Source organism: Seriola aureovittata, chromosome 16 (assembly GCF_021018895.1).
Source record: "Seriola aureovittata isolate HTS-2021-v1 ecotype China chromosome 16, ASM2101889v1, whole genome shotgun sequence".
In the NCBI taxonomy this organism is placed as follows: domain Eukaryota; kingdom Metazoa; phylum Chordata; class Actinopteri; order Carangiformes; family Carangidae; genus Seriola; species Seriola aureovittata.
The window spans coordinates 17,214,634-17,234,125 of record NC_079379.1 but is presented as its reverse complement, the minus strand read 5'-3'; the positions used below and the strand labels follow the sequence as shown (position 1 = coordinate 17,234,125).

The following is a 19,492-nucleotide window of genomic DNA, read 5'->3' as shown; positions in this document are numbered from 1 at the left end:
CCGTAAGCAAGGTGAGGGAAATTTGGGGGAACTTCTCACAACAGGACTTTACTGACTGATTTTTTTTTCCAGTACTGTTTCTTTACAGCCTTATCTTAGATTTGTAGGACAGTGGCCATGATGCCCAATGTGGCAGATCAGCCATGACCCAGTACTCAATTCATACAGATGCAGCAGTTTTCAATGTGATTCTGTTGAATTAATAATCAAAACATTTACACATGAATTAATGAAAGCATTTAATGAAGTAAAAGATAATTGATAATTTAAGACAGTTTTCTCTACATGGTTTTCACAATGAATATGATTAAATATACAACACAATAATAGATATTAAAACTTGGTATCACTAAAAGATCATCTGTTTTTTTATTACTTAACACAATAAATGCTATTTGCAATCCTTAAAACAGGAACAAAGAAGCCGAGTGGCAAAGTGGAGCAAAAAAATTATATTTCGTATATTTTTCTACACCATTTCACTAAAGGCATTCTGTATGCCACTATGCATAGTAAATATATGATAATATGTGCCCATGATTCACATCTTGCGAACACACCAGTGTCTATGTGCTTTGTGTATCAAGCACCTTTAGGCGCCACCAGTTGCTCAAAGTGCCACTGTTGTCGGGGGTGATGGGTGCAAGCGCGTAGGAAGAGACCTCCTGTGCTGGTGTGGGTGTCGACCTCTCTTGTGCTGCTCTGCGTGTGCCCTCCTTCCATTACAGCCTCCAGACATAACTGAGAGTGCTGGTGAACGAGTTGACCGCTCAGCTGAAGCAGAAAACAGATGTTAGGCAAACGACCTGCACGACCATATCAGTCTCTTCAGATAGTAGTATAAAACAAAACAGGTTCTGCCCTCTGCCTTGCCTTTATGAACTTCCACTGGAGTCCGCTGCTGGTGGTTGGTCCGTGGGTGGGGCAGGGAGAGAGAACCACCCTCTCTCCCTTGGCGTCCAAACACAAATGCCCCATCGCACCCCATCGCACTTCACCCTCAAGGTTTAGATCACAGTGCTGCGACGGTAAACGAGATCATCTGTGACGCTGTGTGTGTCATTTCTACTTTCACTACTGAACAATCTGTAGTCATGGTTACCTGGCTGCCCGTCCCACTGCACGGTGCTATGTTCATGGGCCCACCTTGTGGTCCCTGCCCTCGAGGGTAGTCTGCACAGCTGCCAGCGCCCACATTATACAGCTTCAAACAGGCACGAATATGACACATCAGTCTGTCATGCCACCATTGAGTAGTATACAGTGTGCGTGTGTGTGTGTGTGTGTGTGTGTGTGTGTTACCTCGCCTGACAGTGCAGGTCTGTCCTGGGGGATGTAGAGCTGCGGATAAACTGCAGTCAGGTACCAGTGGAAGTTCCTGCAGCCCAGACTCCTCTTCAGCCGCAGACGCTCTGTGATGTTAGGACTCTCAGACTGCACGGAGACATTTTATGTGATTAAATTACACATTCCCCAACCAATCTTTTGAACAGACCCCCAGACCCCGCCACCACAAACAGACACACACCTGCCTGATGAAATGAGCCAGAGTGTCTCTCCTGTAGAAAATCTTCCTGTACGCATCCATCCAGGTGTCTGCAATGCGGATCTTGTTTCTCTGAAGCAGCTCCTGGTCTGGGAAGACGTACGGCAGGTGGTGATGGTCGAGGTGGGCCACGCGAGAGCAGGGAACTACCTCCATGGAGCCCCCGCATGACCAGACCTAGGATAACATGAATGATTAAAACAGATTTACAACCCTGTAGCTTTTATTTTTTTGTGACCTTTACTGTAAAACACTTAGTGACAGAGGTTTGGAGGAAAAAACTTCACCAAGGCTTTTTATTCTCCCTAAGTATTTTTTAGAAAATGTGTTCCTTTTTCTACAAGTATTTAAATTTTGCATGTTTTAATGGCGAACTAAATGGTTTCATAAAATTTTGCTCTCACAGTTGTGCATGTGTCGACTGGCCAAGACATTCCCAGACCTTCAACCTGAGATTTCCATTTGCAAAAGGCATCATGTCCCAGCACAACATTCCTGAAGCCCTGACAGAAGGCAGCTGAATCACTCAGGGGTAACCATCACTAAGATACCGTATGTGACTTAAGATGAAAAACAAAGACAGTCTGTCATCTCTCTGCTCTGCAAGAGCGTGTAAACTGGAGGATTTAGCTGGAAAGTTGATAATAAATCACTTTTCCTTTACCCTGATTGAAAGCTCGATTTGTTCCGCCCCCCACAGCAGCATCCCAGGGTCGTAGGCTCCGACACTTTGGAAGAAATGTCTGTCGATGGCCACGACTCCGCCTCCTAATGCTGGAGTCCTGCCACAGTCAGAATCAGCATCATAAATATGTGAATTTCAGAGTGCTACAGCTCTAGTTTACTGTTCACGGACAAAAGAACCACAGCACAGCCAACTCACACACATTTTCTACATTTCCCATAAACATAAAAGGACAAATATAGATTTAATTTCCACTTCCTCTTGGGGTTTTCATCATTTCTTCAAATGTGATGTTTTAGGTATATACCCATGTCATAAAAGTTAAGCCAAGATGATATTGTCTCACCGTAAAGGTTGCACAGCTGAGTCTGGGTCCTTGTCTTGCAGTGGAAGGTTTAACTCCCAGTGGAAGTCAAGTCTCCAGTCAAACACTCCTCTAACTGGCCACTGGGTGGCATTGTACTGAAAGGTCTGCCAGTCGATCACATCCATGATGGGGGATACCACTTTGGTCCTGCAGAGCGACACCACATCAAACAGTCATTTCTAGATCCAAATGAGTCTTTTTATTGACATTAATCAGGTAGAGTGACTCAGTGAATAGTAAGTGTGGCACTGTCGGTCAAACATTTGGAAGAATAAGAACATTTAAAATTCTTTGCCTTGACTACATTCTCACTTATTATTCAAAGTCAGTGTGCAGTGAGATAGGTACCAAGAAAGGGAAAAATATTTCCTCATGAGTCATCAGTGTGTGTGTGTGTGTGTGTGTGTGTGTGTGTGTGTGTGTGTGTGTGTGTGTGTGTGTGTTTCTTTCATTTCAAATGCCTATGTTTGATCATGTTTCAGGCTGTGTCACAGAAGCCAAGTTGAGAACCATGAACTGTCCTTTATTGGGGTCTGTTCTGGTCCACATATGCTATTTGAAATATTTCTACCAAGAGGCCATGTGTGATGTGATGCTCAGAGGAAATGAAATGAAAAGATTCAAGGGGAGGAAGAAAGAGAGCAAGAAATGGGAGAAGGGTCAAACATGTGGCTGAGAGAGTTGAGTGGTTGCAGATTCCAGGCTGGAGAGTTCAGTCTAATTACCTAGTCTAATTAGAACCGCGCTGCAGGCAGCCCGAGACACAAGACTAGAGCCAAATCATGGGAGCTGAGGGTTGGATACACACACAGCGCATGTATAGCCCTGCTTTACTAATGAGTAAGGACAAGTTATAAGTCTGAGCCCCCCATCTTCTCACTTCTCACAAGCGGTTCTGTCAAAGAGCAGAGAGTAATGGAGAAGCAATAGTCTGAGCTTGGACACAACTGCTGGTTGGATTGTCTCTGGCCAAATGTTTATCCAGATCTTAATTATTCTTCGTTATTCTTAGAGATAATTAGGATGAATAGTACCTGTCCTGGGCCACTCTCTCCAGCAGTGGTTCCAGCCAGCCTTTCTGGCATTCACAGTGGGAGTCCATGAACACCAGCACCTCCCCTGCAGCCCTGGCAGCACCCAGAGTACGACACCCTCCCACCCCCAGGCGCTTGGTGCTGCGAATCAAACGCACCCGATCCAGATGTGACACATACTCACTCAGCACAGTCTTCAGGTGACCTGAGAAGTGCACAGTGTCAAAAACAAGAAGATGTGGTCAGCATAGGTGGGATGGATGGATGGATGGATGGATGGATGGATGGATGGATGGATGGATGGATGGATGGATGGATTGATGGATGGATTGATGGATGGATGGATGGATGGATGGATGTGGATGGGTGGAGAAACGTACCGTGCTGGCTCAGGTCGTCCACCAGCAGAACCTCCTGCAGATGCTGTTTGGGTGCAGTATCCAGGACGCTGTGCACGGTGCGCAGGAGCGTGGACCAGGCTTCGTCATGAAAACAGATAACAACACTTGCAGACGGAAGCGACTCACTGTACTGTTCCCCCAAGCACCTGTCAGGTTGGAGACAAAGACACACTGTCAAAAGAACAACCTCACCAACTTTGAAACTGCCAAAATGTGGTCAGTTTCTTTCCAGTGGTGCGTTTTGGCCACTGTACCGTGCACTCACCCAGGGTGGCGCGTCTCAGGCAGCCTGCGATGCTGTGAAATCCTCTCGCTGACCACCTCGTTAAACCCGTACTTCAGCACTGCAGCCAGCTCCGCTTCCTTCTCCGAACCTTCCAGGTGTAGCTGCACTGCTTTGCCCATTTCACCGTGCGTCGGAGGCGCCGGAGCAGTGATGTCCTTATTTGCTCCGGGCAGAAGCACCTTGTAACTCCCCTTCTTCTGCGGCGGGCTCTTGGTGCCCTGCGTGGATGGCACGAATAAAAGCTGATCTTCTTGCAAAGATTTTAGGGGGGCGAGATCGACGCCGAGCTCTAAGGCAGGGTCTCGAGAGTCCACGATGACCTCTAGGTCCATTGGACTGGAGAACCGCTGCAGGGGGCGGCGGGGAGGTCCTGGATTCTGATGACTTTGACTTTTGTCGCGGTTGAAGAGATCCGACAGCGCCAGTGTAACAAGAGCGAACCCCAGGAGCAGCAGCCAGAGGCAGAGCATCCTCCTCCGGGCAGCTGTAGCTCTGCCCCACAGCCTCATACTGGAGAGTGCACAAGGAGAGGGGGGGTACAGCGCTCAGAAGTTATTCCAGTGCTGTCTTGGCTTCCACATTTTTGAGCATTGCCTCAACTTTGAAGTCGATCGCATTTCACCAAAGTGATGAGAGTCGACAAGGATTATATCCAATAAACAGAAAGAGAAATAAAGCGCACATATTCATCAGTCCTCTGAGGAGCAGAGCTGTATCCATGGAGCACCAGACCTGGGACAGGAGTGACAAGACAAGGCAGGTTCAAGACAAACCCCCAACTTCAACAAATGGTGGAGGTGCGCAGACTTTGCCTCTCATCCAGCTCATCCCGCGGTCCTAAAGCCTGCGCAAATTTAAGCTCCCCAATAACCACTGTGAGATGCACCTGATACATCCACCTGATCCTGCATCTGTTCAAGGAGCTCCTTCTCAAAACAATCTTACCAGCTCAGATGATAACAGGGATTAAAACACCTCTTCAGACAAACCCTGATGTGAAAAAAAAATGAAATTCCAGCTCCCTTAGGGTCGCACAAATTATCAATCAGAATAAACATTCTTTATTATTTTGTTATGGTGTTTTAAGTGTTGCATTGATATAATAAGTCCATATAGGGATCTGTATGTAGACTCGGTATGGTTTCATTATCCCTGCAATGACTTGTACAGAATCCTAAAAATCCCAAAAAGTTAGTACAAGTGCTTTTAATGGAGCAATGGATCTCTGAGTATTTTCTCCCAGCAACATCAGTAGGTTATAAATAAGCCCACATTGCAGTGGAATGAGACCAGTGGAATGAGTGTTTTTTTATTTTTCCTCCAGTTTGTGTGTGAGAGACTGCTCGGTGCAGGCGTCTCCTCGGTGCGTCACACATCAAAGATGCTCTCTCCGGCCAGCTGGCGGCGGGCCTCGTGGTCCCATGACCGTCTGTCGGTGCCGGGAAGCGGGGCGGTCGCAGCCTCGATCTCCCCGGTTCTCCGAGGAGATCTTGGCAGCCGAGGCTGCTGTTTTCAACTGAATAGAGACAAAGACCTCCGTCCGCCCCAGTCTGAGCTTTTTTTTTTTTTTCTTCTTTTCTTTTCTTTTTTTTTTGACAAGTGGAAACGGTTTTGTCATGAACTTGTTTTTCCTACTGTATCAGATGATTTTTACACAGCAAGTGGCACCAGTCTCAGATTGTAAACAAGAAGTTTAAGGGAAAATGCCCAACAGTCATCTAAGGATTTCAATGGAAATCGCTAATAATTTCCTAATACATTTTCCAAGCGACCTCAGGGTGATATTTTTTTTATGGGGATGGCCAACAGGAGGTCAGACTGTACCCAATTTTTCTTCACCACATCACTACAAATGAAGACCTTCTGCGTCAGCCTGCTGCACAACCTCTGCTCTGTACTGACTGGAGCTGTGAAAGGCCACTGCATGCAACTTGGCAGTACAGACTGTGGAGCTTTGAGGCCAGGTTGGCTGCAGTCAGAGACCAGTTCCCTCCCCTGGTGGTGGTAGTGGTGGTAGTGGTGGTGGTGCTGGTGGTTGTGGTGTGGTGTGGCAGTGGTGGGGACTGTCTGGCAGGCCTTGTGTCTGAGTGAGTGGGTGGGATCTGCAGATCCCTGCCTTCCTCCCATTATACACAAAGACCTTCACCTCCTGTCTGCTCAGGATGACAGGGCAGAATGGCTTCTCAAGATTATGATTACAGTACGCAGAGGAGGGGGGGGGGGGGGCACCTGGAGCAACAGAGGGAGAAGTTGAAAGAGCAAAAGGAGTGGTTCAGAGGGCAAGAAAGAGAGCAAGATGAGGGTGTTATACAGAGGGTGGAAATGAAAGAGAGACATGAAAGAGAGAGAGGGAAAGAGAGAGAGAGAGAAAGAGAGAGAGAGAGAGAGGAATGACCGGCTCCTGACTCCTGTGTTCCTGTGGGAATATGTTTATAAGCCTCAAAGATTGAAAAGGAAAGAAGGTCTTCATGTATTTCCAGGGCTGCACACTGAACACTCCCATATGTTCCATCCTGCAGCCAAAACACACACTGAATTGAAGTTTCCACTGCCAGCACATTTTCAGACACACACATTAACACCAAAAGAACATGGACACACAGACACACACAGACACACACAGACACACACACAGACACACACACACACACACACACACACACACACACACACACACACATACACACTGAGAAGGTCCAGGGTCCTGTCCACATTCCCGGGAATGTGCCTGCATTCCACCATCTGACTAGAAGCCAGAGCTGTAAATGAGAAGGCACGACAAGTACTCGCATGCATCCTCCCCTCACACACACGCACACACACACACAAACAGGGAGAGAGAGAGAGAGAGAGAGAGAGAGAGAGGAGTAGAAAGAGGGAGAGAGAAAGAATAGAAGACTAAAAACAGAGATATTTGGCTGCACGGTGCATTTTTGGGGCTGTTGTTCATTCATATTTCTGTTTTACAACCAGTGATGTGTTGAGTCTTCTTTCCCGGCTGAAAAGCAGAGGAGACAGCAAGAAACTCTCTCTCTCTCTCTCTCTCTCTCTCTCTCTCTCTCTCTCTCTTTCTCTCTCTCAAACACACACACACACACACACACACACACACATTTTACTAAAACAATTCATTAACTAAATCAATCGACAGTATATTCATCTGCAATGATTTTGATAATCGCTTAATCTCTGTAAAGTCTTATTTGTAAGTAAAAACTGCCAATAAGTTGCTGTTTCCAGCCTCTCTAAGGGGAATAATGACTGGGGTTTGTAGTCTTCTCTGACAGTAAACTTCATGTCTCTGGGTTTTGGACTGTTGGTGACTCACAACAAGACATTTCAACATGTCTCCTTTGGGTCTGGAAAACTGTGACGGACATTCTTCACTATTTTCTGGCTCATATAAAGCCTTATCATATATTATAGACATATTATAGAAGATGAATCGATTAATCAATATAATAATCAACAGATGAATTGATATAAACATAATCATTATAGTTTCAGCCCTATGGTATAGCCTATATGTCAGAAATGATTGTATAGTTAAAAGCATTTGTTGTTCATTTTATTTTGTTTTCTTATTCTAAATCCATAATCAGTAATATGTAATTGAGTAACGGCAATAATATAATAATACTTAGGCCAATACAGCAGACGGAAGGGCCCCACCATCTCTCTTAGCCTTCCAGCAGCTGTATGAGAGGCTGCGGAGTGGTGCTGCCCTCCACTGGACACTGAGCAGTACTGATGTTCACTTTTCTACTGTATTTCATGTTTATCTGACAAAAAAAAAAGAAAAGAAAAGATGAGAAATCTGAACTCAGGGGCCAGTTATTATAGTTATTCCTGGGCTCTCGGGCACATTTCGTAGCCCTCATCAGCGGATATACTTTGCTCAGTTGTCATGGAGATGGAATGAATGAACTAGAGGAAGTTCAACATTTAATGTTTTGTTTCCTACATCCATTCATGTCTCCCAGAAGGCTTCGCGGTTATTTATTTATATTACCAGCTCTTAATGAAACACAAATGCCACTGATATACCAACAGAAAAGACTAGAGGATATTCATGTTGTTATTTGACCATTACAAAGTATGATTTTATAGCTCTTTAACGGTGTGGATTTGATTTTCAAATATCTGGATCGATTAGATTAGGCTTTATAAACCATTCATTATTAATGTATTATCATCGCCATGATCCCTACCTTGAATTCTGAATAAAGGTTATCTATGTTTAATGTATTCCAGATATTTTGACTTTGGCAACCAGTAAGGAGATTTTAAATTATTCCACACTGAATATAAAGTTAATAAATTGCTATCTAGTGTTTTAAAGTTTACTTTTTTTTCTTTCATTATTTTTGTCCTACGGGAGAATAAGAGACAAAGTCTGTGTCTTTCTTCTGAATTCAACTCCTGAAAAAACAGCAACCCCCAATATTGTGGACATTCAGAGTCATCTCAGCTTTCACGTTGTAAATTTAATAGTGTCACATGTTCTGAAGTTATTGAATTTGTCAGCTGCTCTTCACAGTTTCAGTGTTCCGGATGAAATCCTCGTCTTTTCAACAGATATTTCAACGTGAGTAAATGTCAGTTCGCAGTTTGTGGAGCCCTTTGCTACAGTTTCCAAACTCTCCTTGTGACAGCAGAGGACCCGCTAAAAAAACCAAACAATCACATGTCGGGGTGGCTGTGTTGAAAACGAACGGGAGAGCGCAGAATATCAGGCGCTCTCCTTCTGCTTTTTGCGGATGCCGCTGCGCTGTGGCGCAACGTTTCTGTCTCACCATGACACAAACACAGCAAATCATTCACTCATGCGCTCGGCTGTCACACACGGATGTTTAAGGTTATCAAGCGTTCAAAATAGAATGTAACGAAAACACAGCTCACGGTCAATCGACACACTTCTGCAATTTCGTTGTATTAAATATGATTCGACCAAACATGTTTGTCTCTTTTCTTTACCACCTGTCTCTGTTGAGGCAGAGGTAGGCTACTCTGCAGGAGATGAATTTCTTCTTCAAAATCCAACAAAACTCTTTTTGTTTTAATTTTTAATAAAACAATATTTATTTTTAGTTTGTCAAGTTTGAGATTAACACCAAATATTCCTGTTGAGAAGAAAGGTGAGGGACATTTATGGTCATCAAGTAACAGTTTAAAAAACGCTCTTTGTGGTTATCATATTTTTAAAATAGGCAGAAAATGAACAGGTAAACACGACAGGTACCGCACAGCCTCATAACTCTGGATCATTGAACGAACAAAAGCTCTTTATAATTAAAAGCCTTGACAATTTCTTATCAAAGACAAGTTCGGGCAAAAGGCTGGAGGGGGTTGGGGGTGAAGGGGGGCGGGGCACGCGCAAGGGGCATAATAAGTGATGAGATGCGTCTTGTTAGGAAACATCACATGTTTGTGCGCTCTGCGGCCCCAGATTAAATTAGTGAGCATCAGGGCAGACAGGGAGAACTCGGAGAAGCTGGACGAGCAGAGAGTGGGACAAGAGCTCTGTCGGTGCAGAGAACCACTATTTTGGGAGGTGGACAGGCTACTTTCTTTTTCTTTTCTTTTCTTTTCCTTTTTCTCCTTCCCTGCTGAACAGTGGAAATGGAAGCCTTGCCATATATTTTTCTTTTGGCTTGTGCCTGCTTTGTTTATCAGGCTGATGGACGCAGAAGTAAGTGCTGCTTTAAAGTGGGACGGTCACTTTATCATATAGTTGAGCAGTAACAGAGGTCTGATATAGGCTGGAAGTATTAAATGCAGACTCGTGTATTTACTAAATGTCTTTGACTCAATTTAAGTATCCACACTGAAATCACAGGATTGCTGCAATCTCACGTGTTCTGACTTAGAAATATACTGTGGCTTAATTAAGTGTAAAATAGACTTTTAAATATGTTTTCCTCGGGGTTTCTGTATCACCTGTCCTGTCATCAGCTCTGCAGTCAGAGTCCCATGAGCTTAATTAAGGCGTGTGCCCTGGCTGTCTTCCTCTGGTCACACTGACACTGAGCAGCAGACACTCACTGAGAAAAAACAGAAAAATGATCCACACAAAGGAAACCATTTGAGACTCATGAAAAAAAAAAAGAATAAATCATAATCTTCAATGACCAACAATTTTGTTTTTAACTGGGATCCAATTTGATTCAAAGGAGAAAAAACTATTCAAAGACATTTTTATTGCACTTTATTCATTAATAAATAAAGGCAAAACTACATACGTTGTAGCCTATAGTGAGTGTCTCATGGTTTGAGCTGATTAGTCGCAGATGTCTGTTTATACAAAGCTGTTTCGACTTTTTCCTTTAATTAAATTATAGACGGAATTTGTTGTTTTCGTCTGTCATCCATAATTGATGGATTAAAGATATGGCTCAAATGAAAAGTAAACAAAGGTAAGGAGTTAGTTATAGAGAGCAAGTTAATTCACAGATTAACGGATTTTAACGGGATCAGATAAATTCCTTCAAGATGATAATGAATGCATATAAACCCAAGGCCAGGCAGCATTATGTGCTCTGTAGGGAAGTTATTATCACCTCCGCAGGGCTGCTATACTTGGTGTTAAAAGGTTATACACAGTTTTCTACACGTTGCTTTTCTGTTTTTATGAGTTTGACTCTTCACCTCCAGTAAGCTCTTTGTTCAAATCGAGCTTTTGCTGAAATATTTCATTTCTCAAGGAAGCCTGGTGTCATTGTTATTATTTTGACTTTGGACTTAAAAGAAAAAATCTTTATGCCATCTGAAAAAGATTTAATTTCAGATGAGTTTCATAGATTCATTGTTTTTGTTATTTTCTACACTGCATGCCAGGTGATAGGCTACAGCATAATTATTTCATTTCACGATAAAAGAAACATAATTTGATTATAAAACGATAAATCTTTGACTTGTTCCATGAGAGATTGTTAGGGACATTTGTAAAATAAACTTCAGTTAAGCAGTAAATTACTCTGAATTATAATAATAAAGAAATTAAGATTTTTTTCTGTATTTTCTTCCAAAAGAAAGTTCAGGAAAATGTGAAGTATATTCATACATTTGAGGACCTTGGACAATCCTAAGTTTCAGCTTCCGCCAGTGAAGGGCACATTTCATGGGGCCTTGGATCCTTAAACTGTGCTCTGGTCTCTCTCTCCAGCATACAGTGACATGTTCCCCCACAAGCATGCCCTAGCAGGAAAGTTTCCTTTTCCAATTCCACCAATTCCTGGCTGGGATCCTGACACAAACCCGTGGGACGATTACCTCTACCCACCACTAAACCCAAAGCCAAAGGAGCTCATGCACCGAAGAGGTGAGTAGGGTCATTTTTTTCCTCTTCAAAAATGTAATATCATGTTTTAAGTTGTTAACCTAGAACATCCACCTCTGCAGGTAAACCCAAGGTTCGTCTGACCAGTGACAGTCCAGCTCTGAATGGCTCTTGTATCTCCTTCACTGCCAAGCTGGAGTACCCGCCGTGCCAGAAGGAGGATGCCAGTGGGAACCTTGTCTGGGATGATCACTGTGAGGACGGTACGGAGCTGGAGGCCTCAGGTGCTGCCAAAAAGCCAGGCCAGGCCGCACCCCCTCAAACAGATGACATCACACTCCACCACCAAACACCATTGTACCATATAAGACAGCCCATACTACACTATACATCAAACACAAACACTATCACAGGAGCATAGTAATAAAAAATTCAATTTAAATTTTTTACTTGATTTCTTTGCCACTTGTGGACAGCAGAAAAAAGCTGTCAACACAGCACTGACAAATGTTACCTTACAAAGTTGATATGGTGAACATGTTGTTAGCAAACAGTTGCCTTTTTACACATCCAGCAGAAATGAAGCGACATTGGCTTTCATTTGGAGTTGTGTTTTTGGCCATCCCACAAATGTAAGTCCAATCCTCACTCGCTTTTTAGCTCTTTTCTTTGGTCTCCTCCAATTTGCTAAATGCTCCACTATGTTCACCAGTTTGTCGCTAACTTTGTCTGCTGTTCAGTGCTGGGCAGGAAGTGTACAGTGGCTATATCACACACACATTTTTGCTAAAAACAGCTGCCTGCTGGTGCTGGAAACAAGGCCAGTGAGACTGAACCAAGACAATAAGAGTTGCAGCCTGTGAATTCAATACAATGAGCTGAAAGAGATTAAATTGGTCTGTAGAGCTGAGGGAACTGCAAAGTTGGGAGATAATTATGTCTGGAATTTGTCACAAGCAACTGCTTTCACAGTACATGTACTCATTTGACCCATTCTTAAAATAAAATGTGAATTAGTGCAGCTTTCAATTATAACACAAGCTTTTACTTTACTCTCTTCTCCTCTGTGCAGCCAATGGACAGGTTCGTTCTGGCTACGTGTACAACTGGACTTCTTGGTTGGATGACTATGGCTTCGGAAAGTGTACAGACATGACAAAATGCAATGTGTTCCCTGATGGGAAACCTTTCCCTCAGAGCAATGACTGGAGACGCAAGAGCTACGTCTACGTGTGGCACACAATGGGTGAGACACACAGGTTTACAGACTTGCACACGTGCACACGCAGGAACAAAATAAGAAACTGTCTGTTTTCCTCTGTTTGTCCAAGGCCAATACTATGAGACGTGCGATGGCTCATCCTCGAGCTTGACCATCAACACCACCAGCATCCCACTGGGGGCAGACGTCATGGAGATCATGGTCTACAGGAAGCGTGAGCGCAGGAAGTACAGTCCCCTCACCACCGACAACACCGTCTTCTACGTCACAGGTGAAGACAAACCTTACACACTCAAGCTCATACATCTTCATCTGTGTACGTGTTTCAGCCAAACAGACAGACACATACACAAAGAGAAACCTGGAGAATGAATTATTTATCACTCCCTCAGATAAGATCCCAGTGGTGGTCAACATCTCCCAGAGGGCTGCGGTCAACGAGTCGAAGAACGTTTTCTTCCGCGGTGAGGATGTGGTCTTCAAAGTCCAGCTTCACGACCCGAGCGGCTACCTCAAAACTGCCGCAGCCATTGACTACATCTGGGACTTCAGAGATGGCAACCAGTTGGTAACACACCGCGAAGTGACCACGCACACCTACAGCTCGCTGGGGAGCATGAGTGTGAAGCTGGTGGTGGAGGCGGCGTTCCCCGTGGAGTGTCCACCAGCTGCCTCCACCACGACTCCGAGGAGCTTCACGCCACTGCCTCCTACAGGTGCGAAGTAACTGTACAAGCATTTTGAAAAGATTATTCTGAGTTTGTTTTTACTTTCAGCACATTTACCTTAGTTTCTCTTTTCAATGTTTTTAATATTACCAGTAGAGGGCGCAAAAAAATTCAACAGACACTTTAAAGTTAAAGGATCAATTCAGCGTTTTTGCTGTGGGCATACTTGCCGAGAGTGAGGTGAGATGATTGATACCACTCTCGGGTTTTTATTGAGGCACATACAACACAGACACACAACGAAGGCGTCATTGGTGTAGTGGACACTCTGGAGTACACTTCTACCTCACTGCTGCAACTTGAGAAATTAACCACTGGATTTTAAGCTGATGTGAAGTTACTTTAAATATGTTGCCCTTACTGTGCTGGTGAGCTCTGGGTGGAGGCAGAAATAATTTGAGCAGAGACAAAATATCTCAAATCTGGAGCAAACAAAACCAAAAGTATGTTCATGACTAGATAGCACTGGAGGGAAGTGGGAAAATACTCCAGAGAACCAAGGGTTTCCTGCCGGGGTTAAGGCACCAACTATGAATTGCAGCTTCCCCTGGTTGGTGTCTGGCCTGGGACCTTTTTCTCCCTCATTCTCACTTTATTAATGGCTTGATGGAGAAGACACAGCAACGAGCGACTCTGCCATCACAGATCATTATAAAGTTAAATTACAATGCAGAGATGTGTCTGTAATGCTCATATCTATATTCCTGTCTGTCTTCCTCCAGAGGCTCCCACACCTCCGTTCGGTACTCATGCTGTTACTGTCAAGATGGAGACCACACATGGTGAGGTTTCACAGCTGACACTGGGTTTTTGTTTATTTATGTGTATGAGAGAGAAACAGAATGAGGTAGACAGAGGAGGGGCATGTGTCCGAACAGGAGCTCATTCATTTTTAATAAAGAATAAGTGTCTTGATAAATACACACATGCTTGTCCACTAAGTCCAAATCTTTGCCCCTTGTTTCCTGTTTCAGTGCCACCCAGCACCAGCCGGCCCTTCCCACGCTCCTCTCCCAGCGCCACAACAGGGTCGCCCACCACCGAGCCCCTCCCGCCTACTGTTGCCAGTGGCACCCCAGAGGCCGGCCCCGCCACCCCGGCCTCGCTCCTCAAAAGACGCCTCAACAGCAACGGGTGTTTCCGCTACGCCTATGGAACCTTCATGGGGAACATCACCATTATCGGTAGGTGGGAGGCTGCAGTTTCCCTTTTCACTGTAAGCTGATGGTGTCTGGTGTCTGTCGGCCACTTGGTCCAAATAAAAATAAATAAATATCTCAACAGTTATTGGATGGAGGGTGTGTACAGATATTCAATAACTCTTGTGACCGCTGACTATTTATCTTGTTCCATCATCAGCTCAAAAATTTAATGTTGTCCAATAGTTTGATGAACAAATACAAAACTCAGAGCTAATGGCACTTTGTGTTATTTTTGCTATATATTAGCATGCTCACACCCTAAACTAAGACAGTGAATATTATATCTGTTAAATATCAGCATTTGTCACTTTGAGCTTGTTAGAATGACGTTAGCATTTAGTTTACATTAACGCTTAAAGAAAGCCAGCAACATGGCTGGAAACCGATACGGTGAGGATTAAGGACACATTATTGTTTTTAAATGTAACCTGAATATCTTCTTTTCATTTTAATGAGTGTTAGTACACAACATGGAGAGTAGACAAGTGACTTTGCTGTCCAGCTAAAGGAAAGTGGTACAGCAGGGCAAATATCCAGTCAGAGGTTCTCATACCAAATTGGCCTTTTATGTCTTAAATTGGATTCTATACTAATTTTTTCAGAATAAAAGAAAAAAACAAACAAAGGAAGGATTATAATTTTATACCAAAATTGTTGATCCTCACAGTTAGCTTTTTCATTTAAAACCTGTCTTTGTGGAGTAACACACGCGCACACACACACACACCACCCTCCACTAAAAACCTTCGACCTTCATCATTTTAATATTATGAGAACATGATTATACATCTAAAACCAGCTGCATTAATCTGTTCTCCACAGAGCCGAAGCACGCGCTCAACACCCAACCAAACAGTCGCATCGTGGACGTGTCAGCTGCCAGAGTGACAAAAACTGACATCACCTTCCTTGTGAAATGTCTGGGCAGGTGAGTCTCTAATCATTTTATTATTCATTCTATTTGAATGTTAAACAGGCTATGTTTGTGTTAGTGTTTTCTTCCTCTGACTGCTATTTGGTGAAATCCAGTTTGAAACATTTTCACTTAGATTTCTCGCTCATATAAATAAATCAATACAACACAGAGACTGATGCCTTTCTGTTAAATGGGACATAACTAATTTATAAAGTTTACAATCGGCAGGATTATGGTGGTACAAAGAAAGTTACCATCAAAGTTTTGATAAATAAACTGGGATATTAAGAGATTTATTTGATAATCTGGTCAAGTCATAACACAATTCAAAGTACTTTAATAGTATTACTGTCTTGTCATTTATTTTTTGGCTTGAGCACAAAATGTATTGCATCACTGGTTGCTTAATTGTAGGGCTGTGGTCCACTTTTGAAGAGCTGACTCTATTAAAGAAAAAAAAAAAGGTTTTAGGTTTTGAGTATATTATTTAAGTCTATTTTTTCATCCCTCATCCTCAGCATCCCCACTTCAGCATGCACCATTGTGTCAGACCCCAGCTGCACTCAGGTGCGTAACATCATGTGTGACGATGTGCCGCCGTCGGCGGCGTGTGAGGTGCATCTGAGGCGAACGTTTCTGGAGCCTGGCACCTACTGTGTCAACATCACCCTGGAGGACTCCAGCAGCATGGCCCTCGCCAGCACCACCGTCACCATCAACAAGTCCCAGGACACACCTGGTTAGTTACACAGTATGTTTTTCCCATGCATACTAATAATTTCTTACATTGTGGCTCTGTCTGTCCTTCTCACTGCTGTTCTCTGCCCCTGTAGTGTCCAAGACTTCTCACACTGCGGAGGTGGTCCTCTCATCGAGCGCTGTGCTGGTGGCCGTCTTTGCATTCATCGCCTATCTAGTCTACAAGTGAGTAGTCATGACATGCAGGAGTAAATAAAGACCATATCCCTAATATTATACACCCGAGTAGGTTTTGGGTTTCCTTATAGATAAGTGCCACTCTTATCCCTTATTATACCATCCTTATTCTCTTCCCCCTCTCTCCCAGGCGTTACAGGGTGTACCGACCCATTCGTAGGTCACTGGTGGAGGACGCCTGCGGCCATGCCGGGGTCGGAGGTCCTATGGTCCGCCTGAGGGAGGCACTCTTCCCCTCCAGTGAGGAGAGCCGTCACCTGCTGACAGAGCGACGCCCCCTGTAGGCTTTAGAGAGCTACACCAAAGTTCCTCTGCCCTGAAGAAAAATAACTGCCCTATGAAAATCTAAGCAAAAATATAATCATTAAAAAGTCAAGATAGCAGGAATAGATTTGTGTCTATAGTAAAATATTAATAAATAATACTCATGTCTTTTTTGTCTTAATTTAGTTGCTACTTCAAAAGGCTAATGTTACAGAAGAGTGTGATTGGTAGATGATTAACTAAAGAGGCTGTTATATGTCTGGCTGCTCCTTTTAATCTCAGTGTTGGATGAAGTAGTTGCTAAGAGATGAACTGGGTTCAAGTCCTGCCTGTTTCGTTTGTTTTTTTTATTAAAACAAAACAAATGCTTTTGTGCAATTCTGTGCTAAGCAGCGCTTTACAGAAGCTGTGCATTATTCTGCAATAACAGTCTCAAATGAAGTATGAAATCCTTGAGATGATTTTGATTTATAAGATTTATACTAAGCTTCCTCAATTAAGTGAATTAAAATGGAATTTTTTTAATGTTAGACTCAAAAGCTAAACCAAAGAACTCATTGGAGACTATACATGACTAATAAAGATTGTGAACTAACCACTCATCTTTTGAGCCCGTCGTTATGATGTGAATCATTTCACTAACTTTGATTGCAAACCACAGATAATTCAAGGTTTGAAGAGATTGAAATGAATTTTTAGACAGTTGAGCAGATTAAATGTCAACACATCCACCATGGCAAGATAATCTGCCTGTAGCCAATGTTATACCCTATAGCAGTGGTTCTCAAAATGGGGTCCTTGAGGAGTTTCCTCACAAAAAAAAAATTTCAATATGATTTCCTCCACTAGTAACAGAATGTATGACTAGTTTGGTTATGGGTTTCAAACACTTTCTGTAATAAAACATCTAAAAGCAAAAATCTTATCAGATAGGGGTCCGTAGTCTCATTTGTCAGTTTAGGGGTCTTTGAAAAAGTTTGAGAGCCACTGCCCTATAGTAACTGTAAAGAAAGTATACCGTAAAAAGACAATATGTAGTATGTTGCATACAATTAGAATGTAGGATTGAGTGTTGGATACAACTCTGACTATAAAACACACAGCCAATATAAAATTTTCAGCAAGTTTTAACAAGAACCACTGAACCATTTCTCAAAATAAACTTCCCAATAATTCTACACCCACTCAAAGGGATGTTGCTACTTGTCCGTCGCTCAGCTGTAACTACCAGGAATAAACATGGAAGTTCCCCTCCTTCTTGAGCAAAACAAAACCTTCACAACAGAAGAAGGAATCTTCAGCAGGTAAGTTTCAGCTCACATTGTGGAAGGTCTACCTAAACCAAACTTGTTCCTACCACAAGAACAGCAGCAGCACCATCTTCCAGTTTTGTGCCATTAAGCAATCTACCTTTATAGAACAGACATACCAATAGTTCTTACTATATCCGACGCCGTGGCCCACAATATAAAGCTCTATATAAAGTTATATTGCCAGTTCAAGTGTAGAAATAACGTTGATAAGGTTGCAACGAGAACAGCATCGAAACCAAACTGATAAAGACAAACACTAGCATACTTTTGGAAAAGACATGGGGGGGGAATGATAAACAACGCAGGTTTTTTTTTTTTTTTTTTTTTTTTTTATTATTCAGAGGCATTTGACAAGTGGAGCTGTGTGTGAGAGGGGAGGTGAAGGGGCACAAGCATGGTTGCAGAGGGGGGGGAGGAGGGAATATCATGCTGAAGTTAGATCACTTTTCCAAAAAAACTCCGAGACCCAGTCCCTCAAATCTGTCCCATACCAAGAGGATGTTCCACGTTACACAGCCAAGAAATTCTAACAGAAGAAAATAGCTACCAAATCAGCGAGTGAGTGTAGCAACTGTGAAAGACAAAAGGGAAAAAAAGACAGGACTTGTATCTATTTTGAAGTCTTACAAATCAGAAACAAAAGGCAGGCCCTTTTTTTTTTTTTAATAAACTGTATTTTCTCGTTTTAACTATTGAATGCAAAAATCAAACACGTGATTTGACCTTTTTCACAAAAAACCCAAGCAAAAGTTCAAATACATGTAAGCCACACCACCAAAAATAGAAAGCAGAAAGAAATAACCATCATTTGAGGATTTCAATTAAGCCAAAAAGAGTATATATAAACACTGGCAAAAAGAAAATATTTTTTGATCACTTTCAATTATTCTCTCAATTCTAAAGAGTACATGATTTTAGTTTAAGTTCTCATTCATATCTAGGGAAGCATGGGGAGGCGTAAAGAGGGGGAGGGAGGGGTGGGGGCTAAATTCTAACAAATAGAAGAATGCCTCTACTTCAAATATGTGTCTAAAGAGGTAGATCAAAACAAACTGCGGAGGAAGGGAGAGGGAGGGGGTGGGGAGGGTGGTTTGGCAGGAAGGAAGCAGGGAATTGGGAGGTGTCGGGGATAATTTTAAGTATCACTTGTGCCCCTCAGTTAAGCGCGGTGTTAGGATGGCGCGCCCATGTCAAAAGAAGTGTTCGCGGGGACTGAGGTATCAGTGCGCGCTGGCGCTCAGTGGGGGTAGGGTGGGGTGCCTAGTGCCACAACAACCCCCCACCCCCTCAGCTGAGGTAGACGGCGTTCTACT

At 43.2% G+C, this 19,492-nt stretch overlaps 2 protein-coding genes across 4 annotated transcripts; one reads left to right on the top strand and one right to left on the bottom strand.

The window, feature by feature from the left end:
- Nucleotides 1–232: 232 nt before the first annotated feature.
- Nucleotides 233–5,103, bottom strand: LOC130183356 (polypeptide N-acetylgalactosaminyltransferase 15-like). The gene is made up of 10 exons (XM_056398667.1): nt 4,299–5,103; nt 4,013–4,179; nt 3,633–3,837; nt 2,578–2,745; nt 2,211–2,328; nt 1,529–1,723; nt 1,303–1,434; nt 1,103–1,204; nt 874–1,020; nt 233–774 (listed from the first exon to the last, which is right to left on the bottom strand). Exons 1-10 carry the CDS (start codon nt 4,826–4,828, stop codon nt 583–585), a joined length of 1,956 nt encoding a protein of 651 aa, XP_056254642.1. The 5' UTR covers nt 4,829–5,103; the 3' UTR covers nt 233–582.
- Nucleotides 5,104–9,468: 4,365 nt separating this feature from the next.
- Nucleotides 9,469–17,476, top strand: gpnmb (glycoprotein (transmembrane) nmb). 3 transcript variants are annotated; one of them, XM_056400125.1, is made up of 12 exons: nt 9,469–10,011; nt 11,485–11,640; nt 11,721–11,861; nt 12,671–12,844; nt 12,930–13,091; nt 13,213–13,536; nt 14,271–14,330; nt 14,523–14,732; nt 15,573–15,678; nt 16,185–16,405; nt 16,500–16,590; nt 16,733–17,476. In XM_056400125.1, the coding sequence occupies exons 1-12, from the start codon at nt 9,942–9,944 to the stop codon at nt 16,884–16,886; spliced, it is 1,869 nt and encodes a 622-aa protein (XP_056256100.1). In that variant the 5' UTR covers nt 9,469–9,941; the 3' UTR covers nt 16,887–17,476. The 3 variants fall into 3 exon arrangements, with proteins under 3 accessions (XP_056256100.1, XP_056256099.1, XP_056256101.1); XM_056400124.1 differs by having other exon boundaries at nt 11,721–11,882; XM_056400126.1 differs by lacking the exon at nt 14,271–14,330 and having other exon boundaries at nt 11,721–11,882.
- The last annotated feature ends 2,016 nt before the right edge of the window (nt 17,477–19,492 follow it).

What these genes read in the sequence shown, in the direction of transcription:
- LOC130183356 (XM_056398667.1), bottom strand. Translation starts at nt 4,828, where the DNA reads ATGAGGCTGTGGGGCAGAGCTACAGCTGCCCGGAGGAGGATGCTCTGC. An exon ending in AAATCGAGCTTTCAATCAGG is followed by an intron (nt 1,724 to 2,210) that starts GTAAAGGAAAAG and finishes ATGTTATCCTAG; the next exon opens with GTCTGGTCATGCGGGGGCTC. An exon ending in TGGCTCATTTCATCAGGCAG is followed by an intron (nt 1,435 to 1,528) that starts GTGTGTGTCTGT and finishes GTCTCCGTGCAG; the next exon opens with TCTGAGAGTCCTAACATCAC.
- gpnmb (XM_056400124.1), top strand. Translation starts at nt 9,942, where the DNA reads ATGGAAGCCTTGCCATATATTTTTCTTTTGGCTTGTGCCTGCTTTGTT. An exon ending in GGAGCTCATGCACCGAAGAG is followed by an intron (nt 11,641 to 11,720) that starts GTGAGTAGGGTC and finishes CCACCTCTGCAG; the next exon opens with GTAAACCCAAGGTTCGTCTG. An exon ending in CTTGTGAAATGTCTGGGCAG is followed by an intron (nt 15,679 to 16,184) that starts GTGAGTCTCTAA and finishes CCTCATCCTCAG; the next exon opens with CATCCCCACTTCAGCATGCA.